Source organism: Bos taurus, chromosome 18, assembly GCF_002263795.3.
Source record: "Bos taurus isolate L1 Dominette 01449 registration number 42190680 breed Hereford chromosome 18, ARS-UCD2.0, whole genome shotgun sequence".
NCBI classification, from domain to species: Eukaryota; Metazoa; Chordata; class Mammalia; order Artiodactyla; family Bovidae; genus Bos; species Bos taurus.
Genome location: NC_037345.1, coordinates 34516337 through 34540705, shown reverse-complemented (window position 1 = coordinate 34540705; position 24369 = coordinate 34516337). Strand labels below are relative to the sequence as shown.

At 38.7% G+C, this 24369-nt stretch overlaps 1 protein-coding gene across 3 annotated transcripts; it reads left to right on the top strand.

Annotated features, from left to right (window-relative positions):
* The first annotated feature begins 273 nt into the window (after window positions 1-273).
* On the top strand, window positions 274-24237 carry NAE1 (NEDD8 activating enzyme E1 subunit 1). 3 transcript variants are annotated; one of them, NM_001193033.1, is made up of 20 exons: window positions 274-383; window positions 3976-4079; window positions 4168-4228; window positions 5469-5499; window positions 6296-6367; window positions 6587-6666; window positions 7237-7346; window positions 8962-9071; window positions 10467-10529; window positions 11184-11247; window positions 11558-11649; window positions 13455-13514; window positions 13604-13737; window positions 15309-15384; window positions 15625-15664; window positions 16916-17002; window positions 17722-17814; window positions 21801-21915; window positions 22002-22051; window positions 23997-24237. In NM_001193033.1, the coding sequence occupies exons 1-20, from the start codon at window positions 331-333 to the stop codon at window positions 24104-24106; spliced, it is 1605 nt and encodes a 534-aa protein (NP_001179962.1). In that variant the 5' UTR covers window positions 274-330; the 3' UTR covers window positions 24107-24237. The 3 variants fall into 3 exon arrangements, with proteins under 3 accessions (NP_001179962.1, XP_005218770.1, XP_005218771.1); XM_005218713.5 differs by having other exon boundaries at window positions 295-383; window positions 15288-15384; XM_005218714.4 differs by lacking the exons at window positions 274-383; window positions 3976-4079 and having other exon boundaries at window positions 6631-6666; window positions 15288-15384.
* The last annotated feature ends 132 nt before the right edge of the window (window positions 24238-24369 follow it).

Genomic DNA, 24369 nt, shown 5'->3' with positions numbered 1-24369 from the left:
TGAGTGGTGAAAATCTAAATCTGCCTGATTCCAAAGCCCAAGTTCCCCACAACTACCGAGCGTACAAAGTCACGGATTGGTCGACCAGAAGTACTGCTGCACGGGTAAGGCGCGACCACCTTACCCTTCGTCACCAGACCCGTTTCTGAGCTTTGGCCGCATACTCCCGGGTGTACAGGCGACGCGTGCGCAGTGCAGTGGAGGCGCCCTCTGCCGGCCGCGCGCAGGAGACGGCAGCGGCAAAGGCGCGCTTAGTGCGCCTGCGCGCTCGAGGAGGCGGTGGCAGTTTTCGGTAGTGGCCCGGCGGTTCTCCGTGGGGCGGGCGCGGCCATGGCGCAGCCGGGGAAGCTGCTTAAGGAGCAGAAGTACGACCGGCAGCTGAGGTGAGCCAGGGCTCACCGATTCGGGCGGGCCAGCGGGTTCCTCTGCGTCCGGGCCGGGCCTAAACGAGCGGGCGGCGCTGTTGGGCCTCGGGCCTCCCGCCGGGCTGGGCCGGGCCGTGCGTCCCGTGCTCAGGGTTCCGGCCTGGGCCCCCGGTGCTTCTCGAGGGCCGGCACTCGCCTTCCCCGAGCGGCGCGCCTGCCCGCTCGCCACGCGGTGTGCAGGTCGAGGTGCACCGCCCCCAGCGTCCGCCGGGTCACCGCGGCGGCTGCCGGTTCCCGCCTCGCTGTGCTCCTGGTTTTGCAGAATGAGGGGCTCGGGACTACCCCATCTCGGCCGCCGAGGGCAGCACCGAATGTTAGGTATTGTTCTAAACCGGCGCTGTCCAGTAGAAATATAATGCCAGTCTCATGTGAACCACATACGTAGTTATATATATGTGTATATATAACACATGTATATATGTGTATAGATAACATAATATTTATATTTGTAGTCACATTAAAAAAGGACAAACGGGTGAAAATAATTTTAATACTTCAGTTTATTTTGTTTAACCCAGTATGTGCAAAATATTACTATTTCAACGCATAATCAGTATAAAAAGTTATTAGAGATATTTTACAATTTTTTCATTCTGTCCTCAGAATCCAACATTTTACACTTTTGGCGCGTCTCAAATTGGACTAGCCTTATTTCTAGTGCTCAGTAGCCACATGTGGCTAATGGACTAATGGATATCTACTTAATGGACTGTAGGTCTAAGCCATTGGGCTAGTCGTTGGCTACTTCCTCTCCCATGCCTTGTCTCCTAACACTCCCCATTCCTTATTTATTGAGCATTTTCTACGTGGTTAAAGGGCTTCCATGGTGGCTCAGCTGTAAAACATTCACCAGCAATGCAGGAGACCATCTACAATGCAGGAGACGTTGGTTTCATCCCTGCATTGGGAAGATCCCCTGGAGAAGGAAATGACAACCCACTCCAGTATTCTTGCCTGGGAAGTCCCATGGACAGAGGATCCTGGCGGGCTGTCGTCTCTGGGGTCACAAAAGAGTCGGACATGACTCAGAGACTAAACCACCACCAAAGGCAGCAGAAATAGCACAACCATATGGCCCCCCTCCTTTCTGAAGACCCACAAGCCAGAAGTTACAGTATGTCCCTAAGGACTGGAACTCATTTTCACCTCTGGCTTAGTGCTGTTGTTAGGGGCTTTATGCACTCAATTGTGAGAGCAGTCTTGAAGGCAGATATTCTGTCTCCTTTATAGATGGAAAAACTGACTCTTAAAAGTTTGATAACCTGCCCTGAGTATCCCATGTGTTTGAACCAGGATGTAAACTCAAGCCTTCTGGGTTTTCCAAAGCTGATAAGGTCTGCTCCCTGGGGAAAGGGAAAGGAAAGTTTCTGGGGAAAGAAGCAAGATGGTAGAGACTTTGTAACCAACTTGTGTTCTCTTGTAAATTCTTGGAGATCCTTGTGTTTTGGAGCAGAGGTAACCATACATGACAGAGCTGATAAAATATTTTAGATTACTAAGTAACTGTGACAAAAGAGAGTTTTTGCTGAATCCAGTCCATTTAAGGAACAAACAGAACTATTTATTGATTTTGAAGTGTCAGAGGGAAGCAGGTACAAGCAAGATTGTGCCACCAGCTAGCAGTCAGCAGGCCCTGCCTTCCTTAGCCAGCAAGAGAATGGAGAGGATTGATTTTTGTTTGGGCCATTTCTTGAAACGTATTACCTAGAGATGCACCGATATTCTCTTAGGCTCTTTCTCCAACTACCCAAGTATCCATCAACCGAATATGCCAAGTGTCTTCTGTGTGCCCTACTTTCATAGGAAAAAAACAGAGGTTTCCAGTCTGTCTGGTTCTTCTAGACTCATCCTCCATGCATTTGACAGCTATTCAATGATTATTTATCCTGGGCAAGGCACTGTATCAAGCACTGGGGCTTCAGTGGTGAACGTAGGGAGTGGTTTGTGCCCTTACGGAACTTAGAGTGGAATGGAGAGATGGATGTTCAGCAAATAAAACGCCAGATGAGGCAGTTACAGTTGTGATTTACTCTGGAGGACGTACAGGCTGCATAATAGGAGAGGATATGCTTTAGACAACGGACAGGAAGCAGCTTAAAGTCTCTCAGTCCTCCAGGCTATGATATTTTTCTAATGATTTGGGCTTCCTCTGTGTTTCCTATACTGACAAGAAAAGACACATTAGACTTTCTGGGCAAAGGTAGCCATGTTAGCTCAGCTGTCATGATGCCTGTTTGATCACATATCTTGCCCTGTTAATGATATGCTGGTGTGACAAGATGTAACATGTATTTCAGGTTATAACACATTTCTAATCCTTATTACATCTTTCTGTTTGTTAATGTATGCATTTACGAGTCATGCTGTTAGAATTGGGAATAACATTTTAAAGCACTCCTGTAGAAGTCAGTGTGAAGGCTTTTCAGATGGTACTTCGGTTTTCTTGGTAAAGCTTTTCTCACTCTTGAACATGTCATGGTGGATCAGTATTATGTCAAGATCTTAAATTATACTGGATCCCTGTAACTTAAGGAGAAATAAAATAGAGGATGCATGTGTGCTCAGTCGCTTCGGTCGCTTCAGTTGTGTCCAACTCTTTGCAACCCTGTGGACTGTAACCCTCCAGGCTCCTCTGTCCATGGGATTCTCCAGGCAAGAATACTGGAGTGGGTTGCCATGTACTTTTCCAGGGAATCTTTGCGACCCAGGGATCGAACCCGTGTCTCCTGAGTCTCCTGCCCTGCAGGCATATTCTTTACTCATTGAGCCACCTGGGAAGCCCAAAATAGAGAATGTTGTTGTTGTTCAGTCACCGAGTCGTGTCTGACTCTTTGCGACCCCATGGACTGCAGCGCACTAGGCTTCTCTGTCTTTCACCATCTCCTGGAGCTTGCTCAAACTCATGTCCATTGAGTCGGTGATGCCATCCAACCATTTCATTCTCTGTCGTTCCCTTCTCCTGCCTTCAGTCTTTCCCAGCATCAGGGTCTTTTCTAATGAGTTGGCTCTTTACAGGTGGCCAAAGTATTGGAGCTTCAGCTTCAGCATTAGCCCTTCCAATGAATGTTCAGGATTGATTTTCTTTAGGATGGACTGGTTGGATCTCCTTGCAGTCCAAGGGACACTCAAGAGTCTTCTCTAACACCACAGTTCAAAAGCATCAATTCTTCGGCACTCAGCCTTCTGAGAATAATAGGTTTTAATAATAATAGAGAATAATAGGTTTTAAATCTAAAGTACTTCTCTAATGTTAATAAATATAAAGACTTTCTGTTCTGTAAGTTATCTGACTTGAAAAGAGTAATGAACTAAGAGCTGAAAGACCAAGTGTCTAGTTCTGATTTGACCCCCGCTTTAACCATGACAGGCTCAAGCTCAGGTTACTCAGCTGTGTGATTCCCATAACACCTCCTGCTGTTCCTGTCTCACATGTGTGCCATGCTGCTCACATCAGTTATTTGATGCAAGAACACTTTAACGATCACCATTCAAATAAAGTTGTATTTTCATGGAAGTTTTTAACATGTTAAATTTGTGTCTTCTTTTGTAGGTTGTGGGGTGATCACGGCCAGGAGGCTCTAGAATCTGCTCATGTTTGCCTAATAAACGCAACAGCCACAGGAACTGAAATCCTTAAAAATTTGGTGCTACCGGGTATGATAGTTTTGTGGTTGTAAATTTACTTCTTTAAGGTTTTTAACCAGAAACATATATTCTTGACGGACTCTGTTTTATTTCCCAGGCATTGGTTCATTTACAATTATTGATGGAAATCAGGTCAGCGGAGAAGATGCTGGAAATAAGTATGTTCTATTCTTTTCAAATACATTCTTTAGAGAAGGCAGTGCATTGTCATGCGAGAGCAAGGCCTAAACCCCAGCTTCACCTCTCAGTCAGGGTGACTTGACTCAGGTGGAAAGTCAAGTCAACGCTGTGTTTAGGATTACGGCAAGGATGGAGTGAGTTAATATAGGTAAAGTGCTAGCAAGCTGTCTGGCAAATAGGGTGTTAGTAAAATATAGCCATCATTACTGTCTTTATTGTTGTTATTAATGCAAAGAGTAGTCATTATTCCTTAATTTGTGAAATCTGTATCCTTCCTAAGTCCTTGCATTGATTCCTAGGTATTAGTATGTAATTAACAATAATTATATTTTGGGATTATAAGAATAATAAGAACTGCCTTTTATTTGTGGTGTCTTCTAGGCTTGGTCCAGGTATCTCTCTTCCTACACTACATTGTCTCTATAAGAATGCCATTTTAAAGTTGGCTTGTATATCATTCTTTAAAGATGATCATATATAGACTGTCAGGGCATTCCTGAATTTGGATTTCAAGCTTCCCTTTTCAGGAGCTTGGAGTCTGGGATCTCTCATGTTTGTCAAAAATCAACAACAATGAGTAAATACAAGGGAAATCAGATTTTGGTTCATATTTGGCTTGGTTATCCTTTCTTTGGGTAGAGTACCCTGACTCTGAGAAGCAGACTCAGATATGGGCCTCCGGACATGATAAGGGTATGTGTGGGAGAAAGCCTGAGTAAATCTGTTATAGTTATCTGAAAGAGCAGTCTAGCATTTCCCAAGGGTGGGTCTGTGGAACTTTGGTTCTAGGGAACGTTTATAGCTGTTAAATGGGCATATGGATTCCGTGGTCAAATTATAAAGTATTTCCTTAGTATAAGATTTTAATATTGTGTATTATATATGCTATTAATTTCCAAGAGAGGATATAATGCATGGTGTTTCCCAAACTTTTGAAACTTTCCTCCAGGGCAAACATTTTGGGAAACATTGATTTATTAGTCTGTCTTGCGACCCAGGGATTGAACCCGTTTCTCCTGAGTCTCCTGACCTGGGAAGCCCAAGATAAAGAATGTTGTTATAAGTTTTCACTCAGCTTTCTTCCTCTAGGAAGTCTATTATGCTCTAAAATTAAAATATACTTTGTTTTAAACTATGAATGAAGTGCACCAGGTATTACACCTAACCTTCCCTTTATAGTCCAAGAAACCATTAAAACTTTTTTTTATTCTATTTTAGTTTTTTCCTTCAGAGAAGCAGTATTGGCAAGGTAAAAATCAGTTTGTAATAGAATACAGTTGTATTTGAACACCTAGTGATGTCACTATATCTTGATTGCTTGAAAAGCTTTACTTTGAAAGAGGTTAACTGTTAAATTGTATTAGAATCATTATAACCTGGTTTTTAAAAAGATCTTATTATTTCTCTGAGAAAAAAATTAATTCATTTCTTTCTGATCTTATAAAGATTTATGTGCTTGGTAATTTAAGAACTTAGAAGTTTTATATTGTATCCTGTATTAAAGCTAAATACTAAGTAATGTTAATAGTCAGAAGTTGGGGTATTTGGGTTAAGATTTTTTACCAAGAGTTAGTCAGAATGTGTCTTATTTTTGTATTTCATATTAAAAATCTTACAGAGCCATATTGGTCAACTTAGTGTAGTATTGTGTACTACATAATGTATTATATAGTATTATGTATGTAGTTTCCTTAAAGACTGATCTCTCTCATACAGGATTGTAAATGTGGAAGGTTAGCATAAGTCCAAACATGACTTAGAATATCCCTGCCTGCTACCCAGAGTTTTCTGGTCATTTGCCTAATCAGAAAAGTAGAGTGCAAATCATGTAGTCATGTAAGAATTCTGAATAATGATGGTTTAGCTCTGTTTTAAAGAATATTATGGTTTAGTCTCAGTTTCTAAATTCTATGAAAAGCAGACTCTTCATATCTATGCATGGAGTTTGGGTTGTTTTACAGTCTGTTTGCCTGATCTGTAAATTAGGGGGTTACATTTTAACCAAATTTTTTTCTAATTAAAGTCAAATGCTTTGTTTTTTAAAGAACCGAGCTCAAGCTGCCATGGAATTCTTACAAGAATTAAATAACGATGTCTCTGGGAGTTTTGTGGAAGAGGTATATATGTTATTATTTCTGTACAGAAATATAATTTTTTAGTAATTCAGAGCCCTAGGAATTTAGAATTTTAATCTTTGTATTTTTATGTTGAAAGTTGAATTATTTTAACATTGGAGTCTAGCATTTGCCTCACTTGTTCTAAAAAAGCTTAACCATTTCTGTCATATTTAATATGATTGTGAAATTGTTGGATTTTCTTTCCCCTGTCCTATTTAGAGTCCAGAAAACCTTCTAGACAATGATCCTTCATTTTTCTGTAGGTTTACCATTGTGGTTGCAACTCAGCTTTCTGAAAGGTAAATTTTTAAGTTAATTTGTTTTTATTTTAACCTCTTATTAGATTTGCATAGTTTTGTTTTCTCTGCAGAGTCTATGGTTTTTAAATTCTTCAATTCCATAGAAACCTTTAATTAGAAGTGGTCTAATTAAAATCTCCAGCATTAAAAACATAGGGAAGAGAAAAACACAGAGATGTGAAACTTAGAACGGTTAAATTGAACATTGGTTATTTTTTTAGTGGGAAAAAAAAACAATTAATTATAGGGAGTGCTTGGGGGTAGATAAATAGGTTTTATAAATATTTTCTTCTTTATTATAGAAATGTTTTTCAGTAACATTCTCCCTAATACGAAAGACAAGGCTTTCATATCTCTCTAGTCCAACAGATATACTTACTTTGAAACTGCTGCCTTGTGGACTTGCTTGCTTTTCAGCCTATCTTTATGTAAATATGCTGTTTATATGAATGCAAAAGTTATATCTTTGCATTTATTATTTAGTGAGGAAGTTGCTTCATTTTAAGGCATTTTCATGTTGGGCATCTATCCATTTGCTTATGTTCTTGTCTATTATGCCTTCTTTTACAGTACATTACTACGTTTAGCAGATGTCCTCTGGAATTCCCAAATCCCTCTTTTGATCTGTAGGACATATGGACTAGTTGGTTATATGAGGATCATTATAAAAGAACATCCAGGTAAAAATGTTGCACATATGGGGCTTCCTGTTGGTTGTTTTAGCTATAATTTTAGGAACTTGATAATTTAGAAAGTCAGTTTGAAATCACAAAGTTAATTTATAGCAGCACAACTCTGGTTACAGGTTCAAAGTGCTAATCAGAATCAGTAGGCTTTCATCTTCCTATTTCCTTTACTAAGCATTATAGAAGGATACAAAGCAGGAGATAAAATAGGTACAGCTTCGTCATGTTATTAGGAGGCCTGGCAGCTCGGCAAGTACCTAGCTTTTTTTGCCTCTTAGCCTACATAGGGCATATATGGCTGGCACAAGCAAGAGCCAAGGAATGTGGGTCACATTGATACAGAGAGGTTACACTACCTTTTCCCCACCTGTTTTCTATTCTGTTCTTGTATAGGCCTCAGGCTCCCCCAGTTGAGGTATAATTCCTCACAACAATCAAGGCATGTGACTGACTACTGTTCCAAGGAAACTGTGTTAGTAGGAGACTGAAGGCATTCAAAGGCAGGCTTGCACCAACTCAGGCTCCTTACTTACACAACTTTGATCTTAAATCATCATAGGATTTTCACTCAGGACTCATACATTGCTGTGAGCCAGGTCATCTGTTAGTGCAGTGATAGTATCACTGAAGAGTGATGTCTGCTTGGGAAGCTGGGCAGTGGCTTTTGGGGATAAGCTTTTGGCAGTGGGGCAGGGTCATTTAAGAGTTGTGAGAAGAGTGATGAGGTAAACATTTTGTTTTAAATGGGTCACTCTGAAGCCCGGTGGAGAATGAATGGATTTGGAGGGACAAAGGTTGGAGGCAAGGATTGCTTTTAGATTTTCAGCGGTCTAGGTCTGAGAAAGAGAGAGAGACAAAGACAGAGAGAGCATCCTTGACTGAGGGCAGATGTTATAAGGATAGGGAAGAGGGGAGAGATGATAATGAAGGTTAAGCTTGCTAGCTGTATGCTGGCCTTTATGTGGGTTATTTCATTTACTCTTTTCCAAATCCTTATAAAGTCGATACTATTGTATCTGCTTTTTATAGATAAGGATGCTGAGGCATAGAGAGATTAAGTTATTTGCCTAAGGTCACACAGCTAGCAAGTGACAGAACTGAGCCTCCCTCTAAACACTCACTGAAATTACACACTTTCCCGTACTCTCCTCTATGGAGGGCTGTGTACGAAATGACAGCAGGATGTGGGGAATGACTGATAACTGGGCCATGGAAGCTTGAAGTCAAGGAAGACCATCACATTCCTAAGGAAGAGGTATAGGTAGATGGTGATGCTGTCTGTTGAAAACCATAGGAGGAGGAAGGGTAGGTTTTTGGGTGCTATCTGAACACATTTTCATCTTTTCCGATTATAATAACAAGAAAATTCTGTGCTAAAGGAATCTTTGTTTTATTTTTATTAATACTGTAGTCCACTTACGATTTGTACATTTAGTAAAATATAAGTTTATATGTAAATTTAACTCAGTAATGAACAAAACAGTGAGAAAAAGCTGTAGGCCCTGTGTCCATTTAAAAATTACAGATTTCCTAAGTTCCTGTGATATATATGTTGCCAGCAATATTGCTAAGGAAATAAGTTTATCTTTCGGGATTATTTGGTTCACAGTAATAGAATCTCATCCAGATAATGCCTTAGAGGATCTACGACTGGATAAGCCATTTCCTGAACTGAGAGAACATTTTCAGTCTTACGATTTGGATCATATGGAAAAAAAGGTTGGTGGTGTGTGTGACTTTTCATTTATAAGTATACTGAAAACTTTTTTTTTTAACCTAAGGTTTATGAATTACAAAGTGAGAAAATATAAACCTCATCCAGGTCACACAGTAACAACATTGTACCTAATTTATTTTAAATAAATCTATCTTTCCCCCAAATTTAAAAACTTTTTTATTGAAGAAAAGTACATTAACTGAACATATCTGTGTAATCAACACTCAAGTCAAGAAATTGGACTTTGTGTGTGTGTGTGTGTGTGTTTGCCTGCCATGCAGCCTGTAGGATCTTAGTTCTCTGGCCAAGGATTGAACCTGTGCCCCTGCAGTGGAAGCAGGGAGTCCTAACCACGGGATTGGACACTCACATGTACCAGAAGCCCCCTTCATGGTTCTTTTCTCCTAAACAAAGAGATGTACTTTTTAAAATAGTTTGAATGTGGGGTGGGTGTTTGTTGAAATTGACTCCTGTTGAAACTTATTTTTAGAGTTTGAGAATTACCAAGGCAACTGCATATTTCATTATAGAAATAATGATATTTATAACAGGCCATGTACTTTAAGGCATATATATGTATTTTCCTACCTACACGTTAATTAAAGTGCAGGTATTTGGTTCATCAGCAAACGCAGAAAAGATCCCTTGTCCTTAGTCTAGGCTTGATGTCTGAAATCAAGATGTGAAAGTGAAAGTCGCTCAGTCGTGTCTGACTCTTTGCGACCTCATGGGACTATATAGTCCATGGAATTCTCTAGGCCAGAATACTGGAGTGGGTAGCCTACCCCTTCTCCAGGGGATCTTCCCAACGCAGGAATTGAACCAGGGTCTCCTGCATTGCAGGCGAATTCTTTACCAACTGAGCTATCAGGGAAGCTCTACTTGAGCTTTATTTCTTTTTTTTAAATTTTATTTTATTTTTAAACTTTACAATATTGTATTAGTTTTGCCAAATATCGAAATGAATCCGCCACAGGTATACCTGTGTTCCCCATCCTGAACCCTCCTCCCTCCCCATACCCTCCCTCTGGGTCGTCCCAGTGCACCAGCCCCAAGCATCCAGTATCGTGCATAGAAGTGATCCCTAAAAGTATAGTCTTTGAGCTTTATTTCTGAGTGGCAGTCTCTGAGACTGTTTTCTGAATGTTAAAAGGAACAGTTGTAGTATATACCTGCCTTACAAGGATTAAATTGGACACTGCCTCGAAAAGCTTTGTTAAGCAATTTTTATTAACCCAGTTCATTTTTCCTCCATTCATTATTCCACATATACTGAGAGATGCAAACATGGTGGAATAATTGAGTAAAGTATTGTTGAATTTGTTGAAAATGATACGGTGTAGTGAAAAATAAATGTTAACTAATACGGATATTTTCTTTGATTGTTTTATTTTTAGGACCATAGCCACACTCCATGGATTGTGATCGTAGCTAAATACTTAGCACAGTGGTATAGTGAAGTATGTCCTTTCTTTCTTTTTTTTCCCTAAGATTTATTTATTTATTTGACCGTGTTGGGTCTTAGTTGTGGCATGTGGGATCTTTGTTGGCACACGGGACTTCTGGTTGCTTGTGCACAGGCTTCTCTAGTTGTGGTGCGGGCTTAGTTGTCCCACGGCATGGGAAATCTTAGTTCCCTGACCAGGGATTGAACCCACATCCCCTGCATTGGAAGGCGGATTCTTAACCACTAGACCAGCAGGGAAGTCCCAGTATTTTCTTTCTTGAGAAAGGACATTCCATATGTGACTGTATTTTTTCAGTTTATTATAAAGAATTTCATTGGAGGGAATGGGAGACTGATATTTTTTCCTTATGGGATTATAGGAAAAGTGGATGTTTTTCAGTTTGAATCTAGCATTTTCTCTTTTGATACTGACATTTTTATTAACAAAATGAAATTTGAACAAATGTCATTCTGAAACTGGCAGTGAGGAGTGAATGTAGAGAAATGACCCACACTTTTTGTTTTCTATCAAGTCAGCTGGTTTCACTGAGGTATCGATTTGCTGATGCAATCTCATGTGGATGGGGAAATTGGCAGGAAACTGGACTTTTAATTTCCATATCTTGAGTTTTTGCAACTATATTTAAATTTATTTAACCCAATTTAGACCAATGGACGAATACCTAAAACATATAAAGAAAAAGAAGACTTCAGAGATTTGATTAGACAAGGTAATTTGGGATTTGATTAAACCTCGTATAAAGTTTAAAAAGATTGCTTGAAGCTAATTTTATTGGATTTCTGTCAGCACTTTTGTTGGATGATGCCATCATGAGCTTTTATTTTATTTTCCTCAGGGGAGGTTAGGAACCACTCCTTGTGTAATTTTAAGAATGAATAATGATAAGCTGTATTTCTTCTTAAGGTTCAGTATCCAATCCTCCCTTCTGAATCTGACAAAGTTATTTCCTTAATGTTGGGGAAGGAGAAGGAATGAAAAGAAAAAGGCTGTTCTTTGCTAATTAGTTTCTATTTTAATAGGAATTTTAAAGAATGAAAATGGGACTCCAGAAGATGAAGAGAATTTTGAAGAAGCTATTAAAAATGTGAATACAGCACTAAATACAACTCAGGTATTAAGAGCTACTGAAGTATTCACCAGTGAAAGGTGTCTTCTAAAGTCCTCATAGGTGAAATAGTTGATTTTAGTTTTAATTTAATATTTCTTAAATTGTATAGTTGGTTAGAAATTAATATTATAATACAGCTTTAATCTTCTTTTATTAGATTCTGTATTGTCCTTGTTAAAATGGATGTCAGTGCTTCAGCATATAATAGTTATGCAGTAATTTACATAAATTAATTGTTTGAAGTACATGATTTGTGAGTAGTAAGGGTTTAGGGGTAGGAATTATATAATGAAGGTGTTACTTTGCTAGTCCAAATAGTGTTGCCTGAAAAGTTAAATCTTACTGTGCATTTGCTTTTATTTTTTTGCATTTGCTTTTAACAGTAATTATTTGAATACATTGGAAGATGTTCTTAATAATATCATATACCTTAAAAATTACTTGGAGGACTTTATTGTTGAAGTTTGACCAGTGAAGTTTTGGGGGAACTTTGGAATAACAAAATTGGTAGTTAAAATTTTCTTATAGTTTAAAACAGCAAAAAACGCTACCTTTCAAGTTAGGAAAGCACTTAAGGTGTCATTACAAACTTTTTGGAGACAGTGAGGTTGTGTTGCTGAGTGATTAAAAATATGTGCTGTGTGAACCACACAGTTTTCTGGGGTGATAGAAATTTTCTAATGTCTCAATTGGAGCGATGGTTAAAAGTATATGTATAGTTACAAGAAAGCATCAAATTGTCATTTAAGATTTGTGCATTTCACTGAATGTATAATTTACCCCAGTTGAAAAAAAACAAATAAGGTTCTGTGATTGGGGGACAGTGAGCTAAGCAGACAGACAAATGTACTAGGTACTGTGAACAAAATTAGAGCAGAACAAAGGGGTAGAGCATGAGGGGAAGGAGGAGGTCTGGGATCGGGAGGGACCAGGGAGACTTTGAAGGAGATGTGTTTAAGCAGAAGCCTAAGTGAAGTGTGACATGCAGAGGTCTGGAAGAAGAGGTTTTCAGGCTGAGGAAGTACAAGTACAAAGGCCCAGAAGTGGGATGATGCCTGGCATTTGTTCAAGGATGGGTATGAAAGCCACTGTGATTGGAATGAAGTGAACAAGAGGGAAAGTGGTGGGAGGAGTTTAAGTTTGGAGAGGCAGAAAGGGCCCCATCATAAAGGCAATGCAGGCCACTGAAGTGTTTTGAGCAGAGGAATGAAGTGACCTGATTTATATTTCTAAAAAAGTTATTCTGGCTCTTTTGAGGACAAAAGACTCTAGAGGGGAGTGGAAGCAGAGAGTTACCAGTAAGAAATTTCTTTTTTCCACATAACAGTGGAACCAAAGCCTACAATTTTTATGGTTTTTATAACATATGATGTTCTTGCTTGCATTAAAAGTTCTTAATTTAACTATCTTGCTCTTTTCAGAGTGCTTGTCTTCTTCTACCATCACTAGATAGGGTATACGGGTTTCAGATTTTTTATAAGCTGAAAAAACATGAAGGATTACAAATCTAGCTTGTCTGTTTTCTTCGTTCTGTCTTCAAATATAACTATGAAAAGATTTACTTAGACTCCTTCTTTACTCCATATATGATGTAAGAAAATAGGTCAGTCTTTAAATGCTAACAGGAGTGGACAGGAGGGGATTTTCTTCTGTTCTCTCTTTCCCCAACAAATCTCCATCTGGTGATAATTCTGAATAAAAGTCCAAACAAATCAGAAGTTTGTATTTGAACTTATTTGGAAGATTACAGTGAAAATAAAGGTGGGCAAATTCTTAGTATAGGTTAATGTTTTGTGTTCCTTTATTAGATCCCAAGCAGTATTGAAGATATATTTAATGATGATCGCTGCATAAATATCACCAAACAGGTAACAACCAATAAGTAAAATTAGTAACCCTTAACCTTCAGGTCAAATTGAGATGTCACTTAATATTAATTTTTTTTTCTTTTTTTTAGACTCCGACATTTTGGATTTTAGCTCGTGCCTTAAAGGAATTTGTGGCCAAAGAGGGTCAAGGAAATCTACCTGTTCGAGGCACAATTCCTGATATGATTGCAGATTCAGGCAAATATATAAAACTTCAAAATGTGTAAGTCACCTGTCTTCAAGCTATGTAAGAGAAAAATCAGTCTGTTTATATTAGAGAGGAACATGTTTTATCAGTCTACCAGAAATCAGAAATCAAATGAAAGTTTGTTATAATCTCATTGCTTTAAAAATAAGCTAAAAAACTTAGAGGGCAGATTTATTTTAAAATAAAATTTATTTTATTTTTAAGAATTTATTTTATTTTTAAGAATTAATTTTAGGTTCACAGCAAAATTGGGCAGAAAGTATAGAGAGTTCCCACTTAGTTTCTGGGCGTCAGACTTTTTCTTTCATATTTCAAGATAAACCCAACATTTGAACACTTAATTCTGTGCAATGAACCGGTCTATGTATTAACTAGTTTAATATTCACAAATATCCTATGAGAGAGATACTGTTATTGTCCCAGTTTTACAGGTGAGGAAACTAAGGCATAGAAGAGGTAATTTATTCAGGGCAGGACAACTGGTAAATGGTAAAACCAGGATTGGAATTCATGAAACCCAGATCTGTACTCATAACCATGGCTCTGTCCTCTTTTATCTGTAATTTAAAGCTTTCAAGACTCTAGTTTTTGATAACTTTTTTGTCATTAATGTTTCATAATTTAAAGAGTTCATGACTGTAGACAGACATGTGCTATCCACTGTCATAAGGATGGGTCTCAATAGATATTACCCTTGTGTATCTTTGGGTATGCTGAGGATGAATGCAGGGCCACTGGCCTGGCTTCTTCAAGGGCCAGATAATGTCACACAGAGAAGGTCTTTATTCCATAGACAGATTGTACTCTTCATGTCAGTCATTCTCTTAACAAATCTTTGTTGCCCTAGCCTAAAAGTTCAACTACTTAAAACTTGGGGAAAGTCAGTTGAGAGAAAGAAGTATGACCTCATATCAGAGGTGATCAGCTTAACACTGATCATCTCTACAGGGTGACCATCTCAAGTTTTACATGGATTTGTTAGATGGTCGGTTTTGAAGGGTTTAACTTTCCTTGGACTTGACCAAGGAGATTGAAAAAGTGAAGTCGCTCAGTCATGTCTGACTCTTTGCAACTGCATGGACTGTAGCCTGCCAGGAATTCTCCAGGCAAGAATACTGAGTGGATTGCCATTTCCTTCTCCAGGGTATTTTCCCAACCCAGGGATTGAACCCGGGTCTCCCGCATTGCAGGCAGACTCTTTATCATCTGAGCCACAAGGGAGCTTAAGCATGTTCTTTTTAAAATTTTTTTATTATTATTTTTTAAGCATGTTCTTTTGCAGCATATTTTGTTAGGTCCTCTATCAGAGAAGCATGGATCATGGACTTCTCCAGGAGGGCAAGTTTTAAATTAGGTGCTGTTAATTACTCAGAGATCCTAGGTATTAGGTGAAGTCCCAGAGTCCATCACCAGCCACTAACAGGTGCTACTGGTAGCATTTCCATGGCATTGTCACATTTCATACATTGCCAGATCAGTATTTTTTTCATGAAAGGTAAAGACATTTTTTTGTTTGCTTCATGGTGATATTTAAATCTGGCAGTTTAAATATTTGTTAATAGTAGCTTTTTGTTGTTCTTTTCCAGTTACCGTGAAAAAGCAAAGAAAGATGCTGCTGCTGTGGGTAATCATGTTGCCAAATTGCTTCAGTCTATAGGCCAGGTAAGCTGCTGGGCACAGTGCCTTTGATAGACAGTACAGCTCCACATGGGCCGGATTGCATTGCATAAACCCAGCCAGGAAGGGCTCAGAGAGAGGGTGTGGCACTGGCTCAGACCTTCTGCAAAGGGTCTTTCACTTGCCTGCCTAATGAGAAGGCCAGTCATAGTGACTGGCTTTGTGCTGCACCCTCTGTTGATCTTCTTTTACATTGGAGCAAAATCTGCATTTATCTCTTTACAGGCACCAGAGTCCATTTCAGAGAAAGAATTAAAATTACTCTGTAAGTCACCTTGACTTAAATTTCCTTATTTTGTTTGATAAAAATTGTGACATGGGAAATGTTCCCAGCAATTTTAAATGGTTGAAATTAACATTTTTCCATGGTCTCAGTGGTATCAATATAGGTAATTATTGGGTAAGGTTTTTTTCTCTCTCTCATAATGAAAGGAGAGGGTATTCTAGGACTGATCAGAGATAGGTCGTATCTGTATTGATACACTGAAAATTATCAGTAGTGCAGAATTGTTTTTGGCTTATTAATTTTAAATAACTTGGAAAAGTCTTATCTAAAGAGTTTGGGTATGAAGTCTTGAGTCACATGTACATTGACAAGATTGGTTTAAATACTAATTTTGATCAGTATTTGATCAGACTGTTAGAATTAGGAATTTCGCCATTTAGTTTCGGAGTGGCTAGGCTCCTGGGGTCTCTTTGATAATTCTTCAGTAGGCCCAGAGTATTTAAGAGTTAATTTAAGAATAATAAAGTCTGTTTCATATGCCACCTGGGAGTTTTTCCCCGTAGCTATGACCTCTCGTTTCTGGAAAAGCATGTTTTGTATGTTACCCATTCTTAAAATATATGTGTCCAAATTATCCATTTTAAGATTCTTCAGCAGTGTTTGTTTAGGCTTAGATTTAATGTTTTGTTCCACTACTAATCTTGCGCCTCGTTTATGCATTAGTATTTGTTCTACTACATTATATGATACCAGATTAAAAGCTGGATATTGGGTATTTGAGAGTATTTAAAGGTATTTGGGTAGTATTTTGGTCTCTCTACTGGAATACATTTGAAAATTCTCATAATACAAAGTTTTTTGTTTTTAAAGCCTTAACTTATACCCAGAGCACACTATATATACCACTCTCCTTCAGGACTGCTTATCCAGAATAATAATAAAAATTACCATTCATTGAGCCTTGTCAGGCTTTCTGCGAGGTATATACTTTATACAGTTGGAATTCTGATCCACAGAACAACTCAAAGTTAAAAAATATTATTTCTGTTTTACAAATGAAAACTGAGGCTCAGACAGGTGCTGTCACCCACATACTCAGTGCTGAACTGAATGTAATGCCAAGAACATGAATTTAAGATGGCTTGTGTTGTAGTGCCATTTCTGCTAACCATTAGAGCCACTTCTTCATATTTCTGTGTCTGTAAAGAGAATACACAAAATTTTCTGTTCTTAATCAGGATATTAGTGTATCTTAACCATTTACTTCCATCATGCCTTTCCTGTGTTCAGGCAGCAATTCAGCATTTCTTCGAGTGGTGAGATGTCGATCCTTAGCTGAAGAATACAGCTTGGATACAATTAACAAGGATGAAATTAGTGAGTAATAACCTTTTGATGCTAGGTTATTAATTTTAAGGATATGATATTTTATACATATTGTATGACAGTATGTATAACAGAGTGTATGGTGATAATATAAAGGATAATATAAATATTTATACTCTAAATTTTATTCTGTTAGCCTGTCCAAGTGGTAGTAATTTCAAAATATAAAACTCAATGTGCTGTGTGGTGCTTAGTCGCTCAGTCGTGTCTGACTCTTTGCGACCCCATGGACTGTACACCACCAGACTCCTCTGCCATGGGGCAAAATACTGGAGTGTGTTACCAGACCCTCCTCCAAGGGGTCTTCCCAACCCAGGGATTGAAGCCAGGTCTCCCACATTGCAGGTGGATTCTTTATCATCTGAGCCACCAGCAAAGCCTATAAAACTTAATGTACGTATATATAATCATATTTAGGTTACTGAGTAAGTTGTGTTATATGTAGAAGAGCTAAATTTAGCATTTTACTACTTTATTAGAGATTGTGTGGCCATAACTAACTATCCATAATACCACTGGGTTTTATTTTAATAATATATTTTCCTTTATTTTACTATTATGTATCATTTTCTATTTTATCATTACAAAATATTTAAATTTTGTGATAGAATTACCTTGTATTCTGAAACTTCAGTATATAGTAAATTCAGTTTTTCCTTGTTTTTAAATCATGAATTACCCAAATTACACTGAAATGTTTTTCCTTTCAGTTTCCAGCATGGACAATCCAGATAACGAGATAGTATTATACTTAATGTTACGGGCTGTTGATAGATTTCATAAACAGCATGGTAGATATCCAGGTAAGGATAGCAATTAAATTATCAAATACAGTGAAAATATTTTTTTTTGGCTTCACAGCATGGCTTGCGGGATCTTAGTTCCCTGACGAAGGATTGAACCCAGGCCAGAGCAGTGAAAGTTCCAAATCCTAGCCATTGGACTGCCAGGGAGTTCCCAATAAAATCTTAAATAAGTACTTAAATGGAATGAAATCTTAAAGGGCTCTTGGGGTGTTGACAGTAGTAGATGCTTGAATTCACACTGTAAACAGTTTACACATGGTTCATCTCAGTGAGGCCAAGTGTAACCAACTGCAAACAGTATTTGATTCTGAACTATTGCAGGGGACTGTTGGTTGGTTGCATATAGGATAAAACTTCTTCCTGCTAGTTTCTATAGTTGATTTCTAAGATTCACACTGAGTTTAATTTGGTAGAATGGGAAAATCACAAGAAGTATGCCAGTGACTTCTGAACTCAGAACTCTGAAGATGTTTCTTTGCTCAGTATCTATTTTTTGTTATCTATAAATGTAGTCATTGGGGAATTGGCATATGCTCCAAGGTCTTCAGTTGTCCAGGACATCTTTATTAAGATGATAGTTTTAATTGTGCAGGATTATTGCATAGCAGCACATTCTGGGTGTGTCATAAAGCCTGTTGCCCCAACTGATGTAGTATACCCAACGAGTTGTAATGTTAATGAGCAAGCTTACCAGAAAAGGAAAAAGAATGAAACAGCAAATAAATGTACTGCTTTATTTGTATTGTTTGCTTAGAATGTATTTTTTGTTATCTTCTGCATAACAGACCATCCCCAAATTTAGTAGTTTAAAACAATCCATTATTGTGTCTGTGACTTTGAGGATTGGCTAGGCTCAGTTAGATAGTTCTCCCTGGGGAAAGGGGATCCCATGGAGATGCATGATGCCTAGGGCTGGAGTCGTCCAAGAACGGAGGTGCAGGACACCTGGGGCTGGGGTCATCCATGAAGACGTACCCACTGACGTGTGGCACTTCAGCCAGGGTACTGGAACTTCTGGGGGCTGCTCAGGCATCTGTCATCCTGTGGCTCACTGGGGCTTCCGTTCAGCATGGCAGTTCGAGATTTCTTACGTAGTGGCTGCCTTCCCCAGAGTTAACAGTTCCACAAGACTCAGGTTGATGGCACAAAGCTTTTTATGACTTGGCTTTTGAGCATCACTAATGTCCTATTGGCTTCACAGAGTCAGCTTAGATTAAGAGTGGAAGGGGGACCACATGAGGGCGTGAAGAGGTGTTCATTGGGGAGCCATCTTGGGAAATTAGCTATTATATAGAGCACAGACTTTGGAGTTAAACCTAGGTTCAAATCACTTCTTGTCTTCTTGATCTTGGGTGAGTCACTATTTCCTTCCAAGTCTCAGTTCTTTCAGTATGGAATGGTGATAATAAAACTCTTGTTAGATTGTTAGGGTTAGGTACATGATGTATGAAAATCACTTAACACACTGCCTAGCTTTTTATAAGTACTTAATAAAAGGTTCAGTTCAGTTCAGTTCAGTTGCTCAGTCGTGTCCAACTCTTCGCGACCCCATGAATCGCAGCACACCAGGCCTCCCTGTCCATCACCAACTCCCGGAGTTCACTCAGACTCACGTCCATTGAGTCAATGATGCCATCCAGCCATCTCATCCTCTGTCGTCCCCTTCTCTTCCTGCCCCCAATGCCTCCCAGCATCAGAGTCTTTTCCAATGAGTCAACTCTTTGCATGAGGTGGCCATAGTACTGGAGTTTCAGCTTTAGCATCATTCCCTCCAAAGAAGTCCCAGGGCTGATCTCCTTCAGAATGGACTGGTTGGATCTCCTTGCAGTCCAAGGGACTCTCAAGAGTCTTCTCCAACACCACAGTTCAAAAGCATCAATTCTTCGGCGCTCAGCCTTCTTCACAGTCCAACTCTCACATCCATACATGACCGCAGGAAAAACCATAGCCTTGACTAGATGGACCTTTGTTGGCAAAGGAATGTCTCTGCTTTTGAATATGCTGTCTAGGTTGGTCATAACTTTCCTTCCAAGGAGTAAGTGTCTTTTAATTTCATGGCTGCAGTCACCATCTGCAGTGATTTTGGAGCCCCCCAAAATAAAGTGTGACACTGTTTCCACTGTTTCCCCATCTATTTCCCATGAAGTGATGGGACCAGATGCCATGATCTTTGTTTTCTGAATGTTGAACTTTAAGCCAACTTTTTCACTCTCCACTTTCACTTTCATCAAGAGGCTTTTTAGTTCCTCTTCACTTTCTGCCATAAGTGTGGTGTCATCTGCATATCTGAGGTTATTGATATTTCTCCCGGCAATCTTGATTCCAGCTTGTGTTTCTTCCAGTCCAGCGTTTCTCATGATGTACTCTGCATATAAGTTAAATAAGCAGGGTGATAATATACAGCCTTGACGTACTCCTTTTCGTATTTGGAACCAGTCTGTTGTTCCATGTCCAGTTCTAACTGTTGCTTCCTCACCTGCATACAGATTTCTCAAGAGGCAGGTCAGGTGGTCTGGTATTCCCATGTCTTTCAGAATTTTCCACACTTTATTGTGATCCACACAGTCAAAGGCTTTGGCATAGTCAATAAAACAGAAATAGATGTTTTTCTGGAACACTCTTGCTTTTTCCATGATCCAGCAGATGTTGGCAATTTGATCTCTGGTTCCTCTGCGTTTTCTAAAACCAGCTTGAACATCAGGAAGTTCATGGTTCACGTATTGCTGAAGCCTGGCTTGGAGAATTTTGAGCATTACTTTACTAGCATGTGAGATGAGTGCAATTGTGCGGTAGTTTGAGCATTCTTTGGCATTGCCTTTCTTTGGGACTGGAATGAAAACTGACCTTTTCCAGTCCTGTGGCCACTGCTGAGTTTTCCAAACTTGCTGGCATATTGAGTGCAGCACTTTCACAGCATCATCTTTCAGAATTTGAAGTAGCTCAACTGGAATTCCATCACCTCCACTAGCTTTGTTCGTAGTGATGCTTTCTAAGGCCCACTTGACTTCACATTCCAGGCTATCTGGCTCTAGATGAGTGATCACACCATCGTGATTATCTGGGTCGTGAAGATCTTTTTTGTACAGTTCTTCTGTGTATTCTTGCCACATCTTCTTAATATCTTGTGCTTCTGTTAGGTCCATACCGTTTCTGTCCTTTATCGAGCCCATCTTTGCATGAAATGTCCCCAGTAAAGGGTAGATGCTACTATTTTGAGGACAAGGAATAATGATAGTTTTTAAACTAGAGGGATTTAACAGTACCTGGATATTATGGCAATGACATTTTTCCTTCCAAGTAATAATAACAGGTTCCCTTTGGAGACATCATAGTTTGATCATTAGGAACTGCCTGGGCTCATGTTGCAGTTTTGCTACTTATGAGCTAAGTAACTCAGGCAAATAACCTGATCTCTCTGTGCCTCAGTTTTCCCATCTGTAAAATGAAAATAATAATAGTGTCTATTTCACAGGGTAGTTGTGAGGATTAAATGAAGTAATATACAGATGGTATTTAAAACAATGTCCAACGTCTATTAATGCTCCATAAGTGTTACTTATTATTATAGCTTTATGTCCTTAGTGTTATTTAATCTCCTGGAAAGGGTAATAAACACCAGAACTTTTATAAAGGATGTGTGTGTGTGTATAGGACATTACTTTCTCATTTATTCAGTTCTATCAAAAAATCATTGAGCACCAACTACGTGTCAGATAGTCTTCTAGATACTGGGTATAGAGCCCTGAACAAAGCAGATTTGTCAAATTCAACTTTTTAATAGGTCTTTAGATGGTTTCTTTGATTGATACAGGTTTGTGATAGTTGCAAATATTGGTCTCATACTTTCCATTATTTTTGTTCTTATTTCAGATTTATAGTTTTGACTAAACAGCTAACACTGGATTAAATAGAAGAGGCAGTCAACAATTTTGAATCATGTATTTATTTCAATGAAAAATAATTTATATATATATATATTTTAGGAGTGTCTAACTATCAAGTTGAAGAAGATATAGGAAAGTTGAAGTCTTGTCTCACTAGCTTCCTTCAGGAATATGGATTATCTGTAATGGTGAAAGACGATTATGTCCATGAATTGTGAGTATTTTTTTTTAGGGAATATAAGAGACAGTACTGTTGTGTCATATGGCTAATTGTGTTCCTGTCTCCATCCTTTCCTGTAGTTGCCGATACGGAGCTGCTGAACCACACACCATTGCTGCATTCTTAGGGGGTAAGTTCCAGAGACGAGAAGACTGTCACCTGTTGTTAAATAGTACGGTTGTGAAGTTTTGTTTTCCTAGCTGTTTTAACTAGGGAGGTCAGTGTAGCACAGTTGGTTTCCCTGCTTTCCATCTCTCCCACTGCTGTCCTGAAGCGTTAATTAGTCTTTCTAAGGCATAGTTCTGAGTGTTTCTCTCACTTAACTAACCTTCTGACCTGCCAGTACACACATATACACTATAGTAGTCCTCAGAAAACAAATCCAGAGTCCTTTATTCTGTGTTCTGGTTTTACCCAGCCTTTCTTTTCCTTGTTTTTTTCAAGTTACTTGCTTTCCCCCTAGACATGCCCTTTGATTTCCTGCTCCTTGAATCTTTACCCCTCTCCGGACCCATTTGCCCTAAATCTCCCTCTTTCTTCCATGTCTAAAATCTACCTGTTTTTCATGACCCAACTCAACAATATCTTCTCTTTTGTAAGACTCCTTGGAGGCTGGAAGTTTGAGATCAGGGCCGGTATAATTGGTTTCTGGTGAGGCCTTTCTTCGTCTATTCATGGCTTGTAGGCAGTCAACATCTTGCTATGTGCTGTAACCTCTTTTCTGTGCAGGAAGGTGAGGGTGGATGGAACAGAAGCTCTCTAGTGTCTCTTCTTCGAAGGCCCCTCCCCATGACCTTAGTTACCTAATTACCTCCCAAAGACTATCTCCAAATATGGTCACATTGAGGGTTAAGGCTTTAACATAGAAATTTTGGGGTACATGCCTTTGGTCTACAACACGTGCATCCTATTATTATTCTGCACAAGTCACTTCTTTGGGGGCTTTGTTTAAATATTATCTTCTTTGTGAAGCCATTCCTGATACCCTGATTTAAAATAGTCCCTCCTCTTGCACTCATATCCCCCCCACCCCTTGCTTTTTCTCCTTAGCTCTTAGTCACTTGACATTTTACTTGTTTGTAAATTCTCTCTTCCTCACTACTGAAAAGTAAGATCCATGAGGACAAGGATTTTTGTCTTTTGTTCCCTGCTGTATCCCTAGTGCCTACTAGGACAGTATCTGGTACAGAGCAGAATCTGATTTTTTTGAATGAATGAATGTGAAAGCAGAAGCTTCAGATTATAAAAGATGAAAAATTGTTTTCTTAGTTGTTTTTTGTTGTCGTTTCTTTATTTTCTATTGTTCTGTTTTGAACGTGCATGCGTACCAGTTGTGTTTGACTCTTTGTGACCCCATGGACTATATAGCCTGCCAGGCTCCTCTGTCCATAGAATTTTCCAGGCAATAATACTGGAGCAGGTTGCAATTTCCTTGTCCAGGAGATCTTCCTGACCCAGGGGTAGAACCCAAGTCTCCTGTGTCTCCTGCATTGCAGGTACCTGGGAAGCCAAGTTGTTTTGAATAGTAACTTTAAAACTTGTTACTATCTCTATATACTCAGACTGTTACTGAGTATAGCAGTCTAGCAGTATTTAATATAGATCTTTTCCAAATTACAAATATTCCTTTAACCCCTTTTTATTATAAAACATGTACGGGGTAAAATTCAAATGCAACAGAAGGGTATCCTTTGAGAATCTTTTCTGTCTTTAAAAAAGCCTTTTAAAAAAAATGCAGTAGTTTATAATACTGTTTGACTTTTTCTTGCATAATATTTTTTGCCAATATTTTTAAACCACCATAATTTTAAAAACTTCTTTCTTTTAAACTATGGTATAATATTTCAAGTTGTGAATGTATAGAACAAATTTTTATTTCCTTTAATAACATAGTTATAAAAGCTTATAGTCCCTTGTTTTGATCTGACTCAGTAAGTTATGTCTGTTTTGGATTACTGTTAAACATCTTTGGTTTTGGAAAGGAAAGGTTTTCTTTATAGAATTGAGTATTTTTATATTTATATAATTTTTTAAATTCTTTTTCAAAGATTTGCTTTTCTCCTTTTTCCTTGCAGGAGCTGCTGCTCAAGAGGTTATCAAAATAATCACCAAACAATTTGTAATTTTTAATAATACTTACATTTATAGTGGCATGTCACAAACTTCAGCAACTTTTCAGTTGTAGAATAAGCACCCTATAGTGTGTTAATGACTGAAACTGTAATTGTCTTCAGGTTGTGCCCTAGTCTGTCAAGTTCTGCTAGGGAGAATTGTTAAAATTGTTTCCTTAATAAACATTTTTCTCATTTGTAATAATGTAATCTTGTTCTTTGCGGGGGCAGGGAGCTGAGGTGGAGAGGAAGGAAACAGTTTTCTCAGAGAATAAAAGTTATCCATTCCTAATTGAGTTCATTATTTCTGGCTTGCTATTTCAAAGTTACCTATAGA

Coding starts and splice junctions, on each gene's coding strand:
- NAE1 (XM_005218713.5), top strand. CDS start 331: ATGGCGCAGCCGGGGAAGCTGCTTAAGGAGCAGAAGTACGACCGGCAG. Junction 384..3,975: donor AAGTACGACCGGCAGCTGAG/GTGAGCCAGGGC, acceptor CTTCTTTTGTAG/GTTGTGGGGTGATCACGGCC. Junction 22,052..23,996: donor CATTGCTGCATTCTTAGGGG/GTAAGTTCCAGA, acceptor TTTTCCTTGCAG/GAGCTGCTGCTCAAGAGGTT.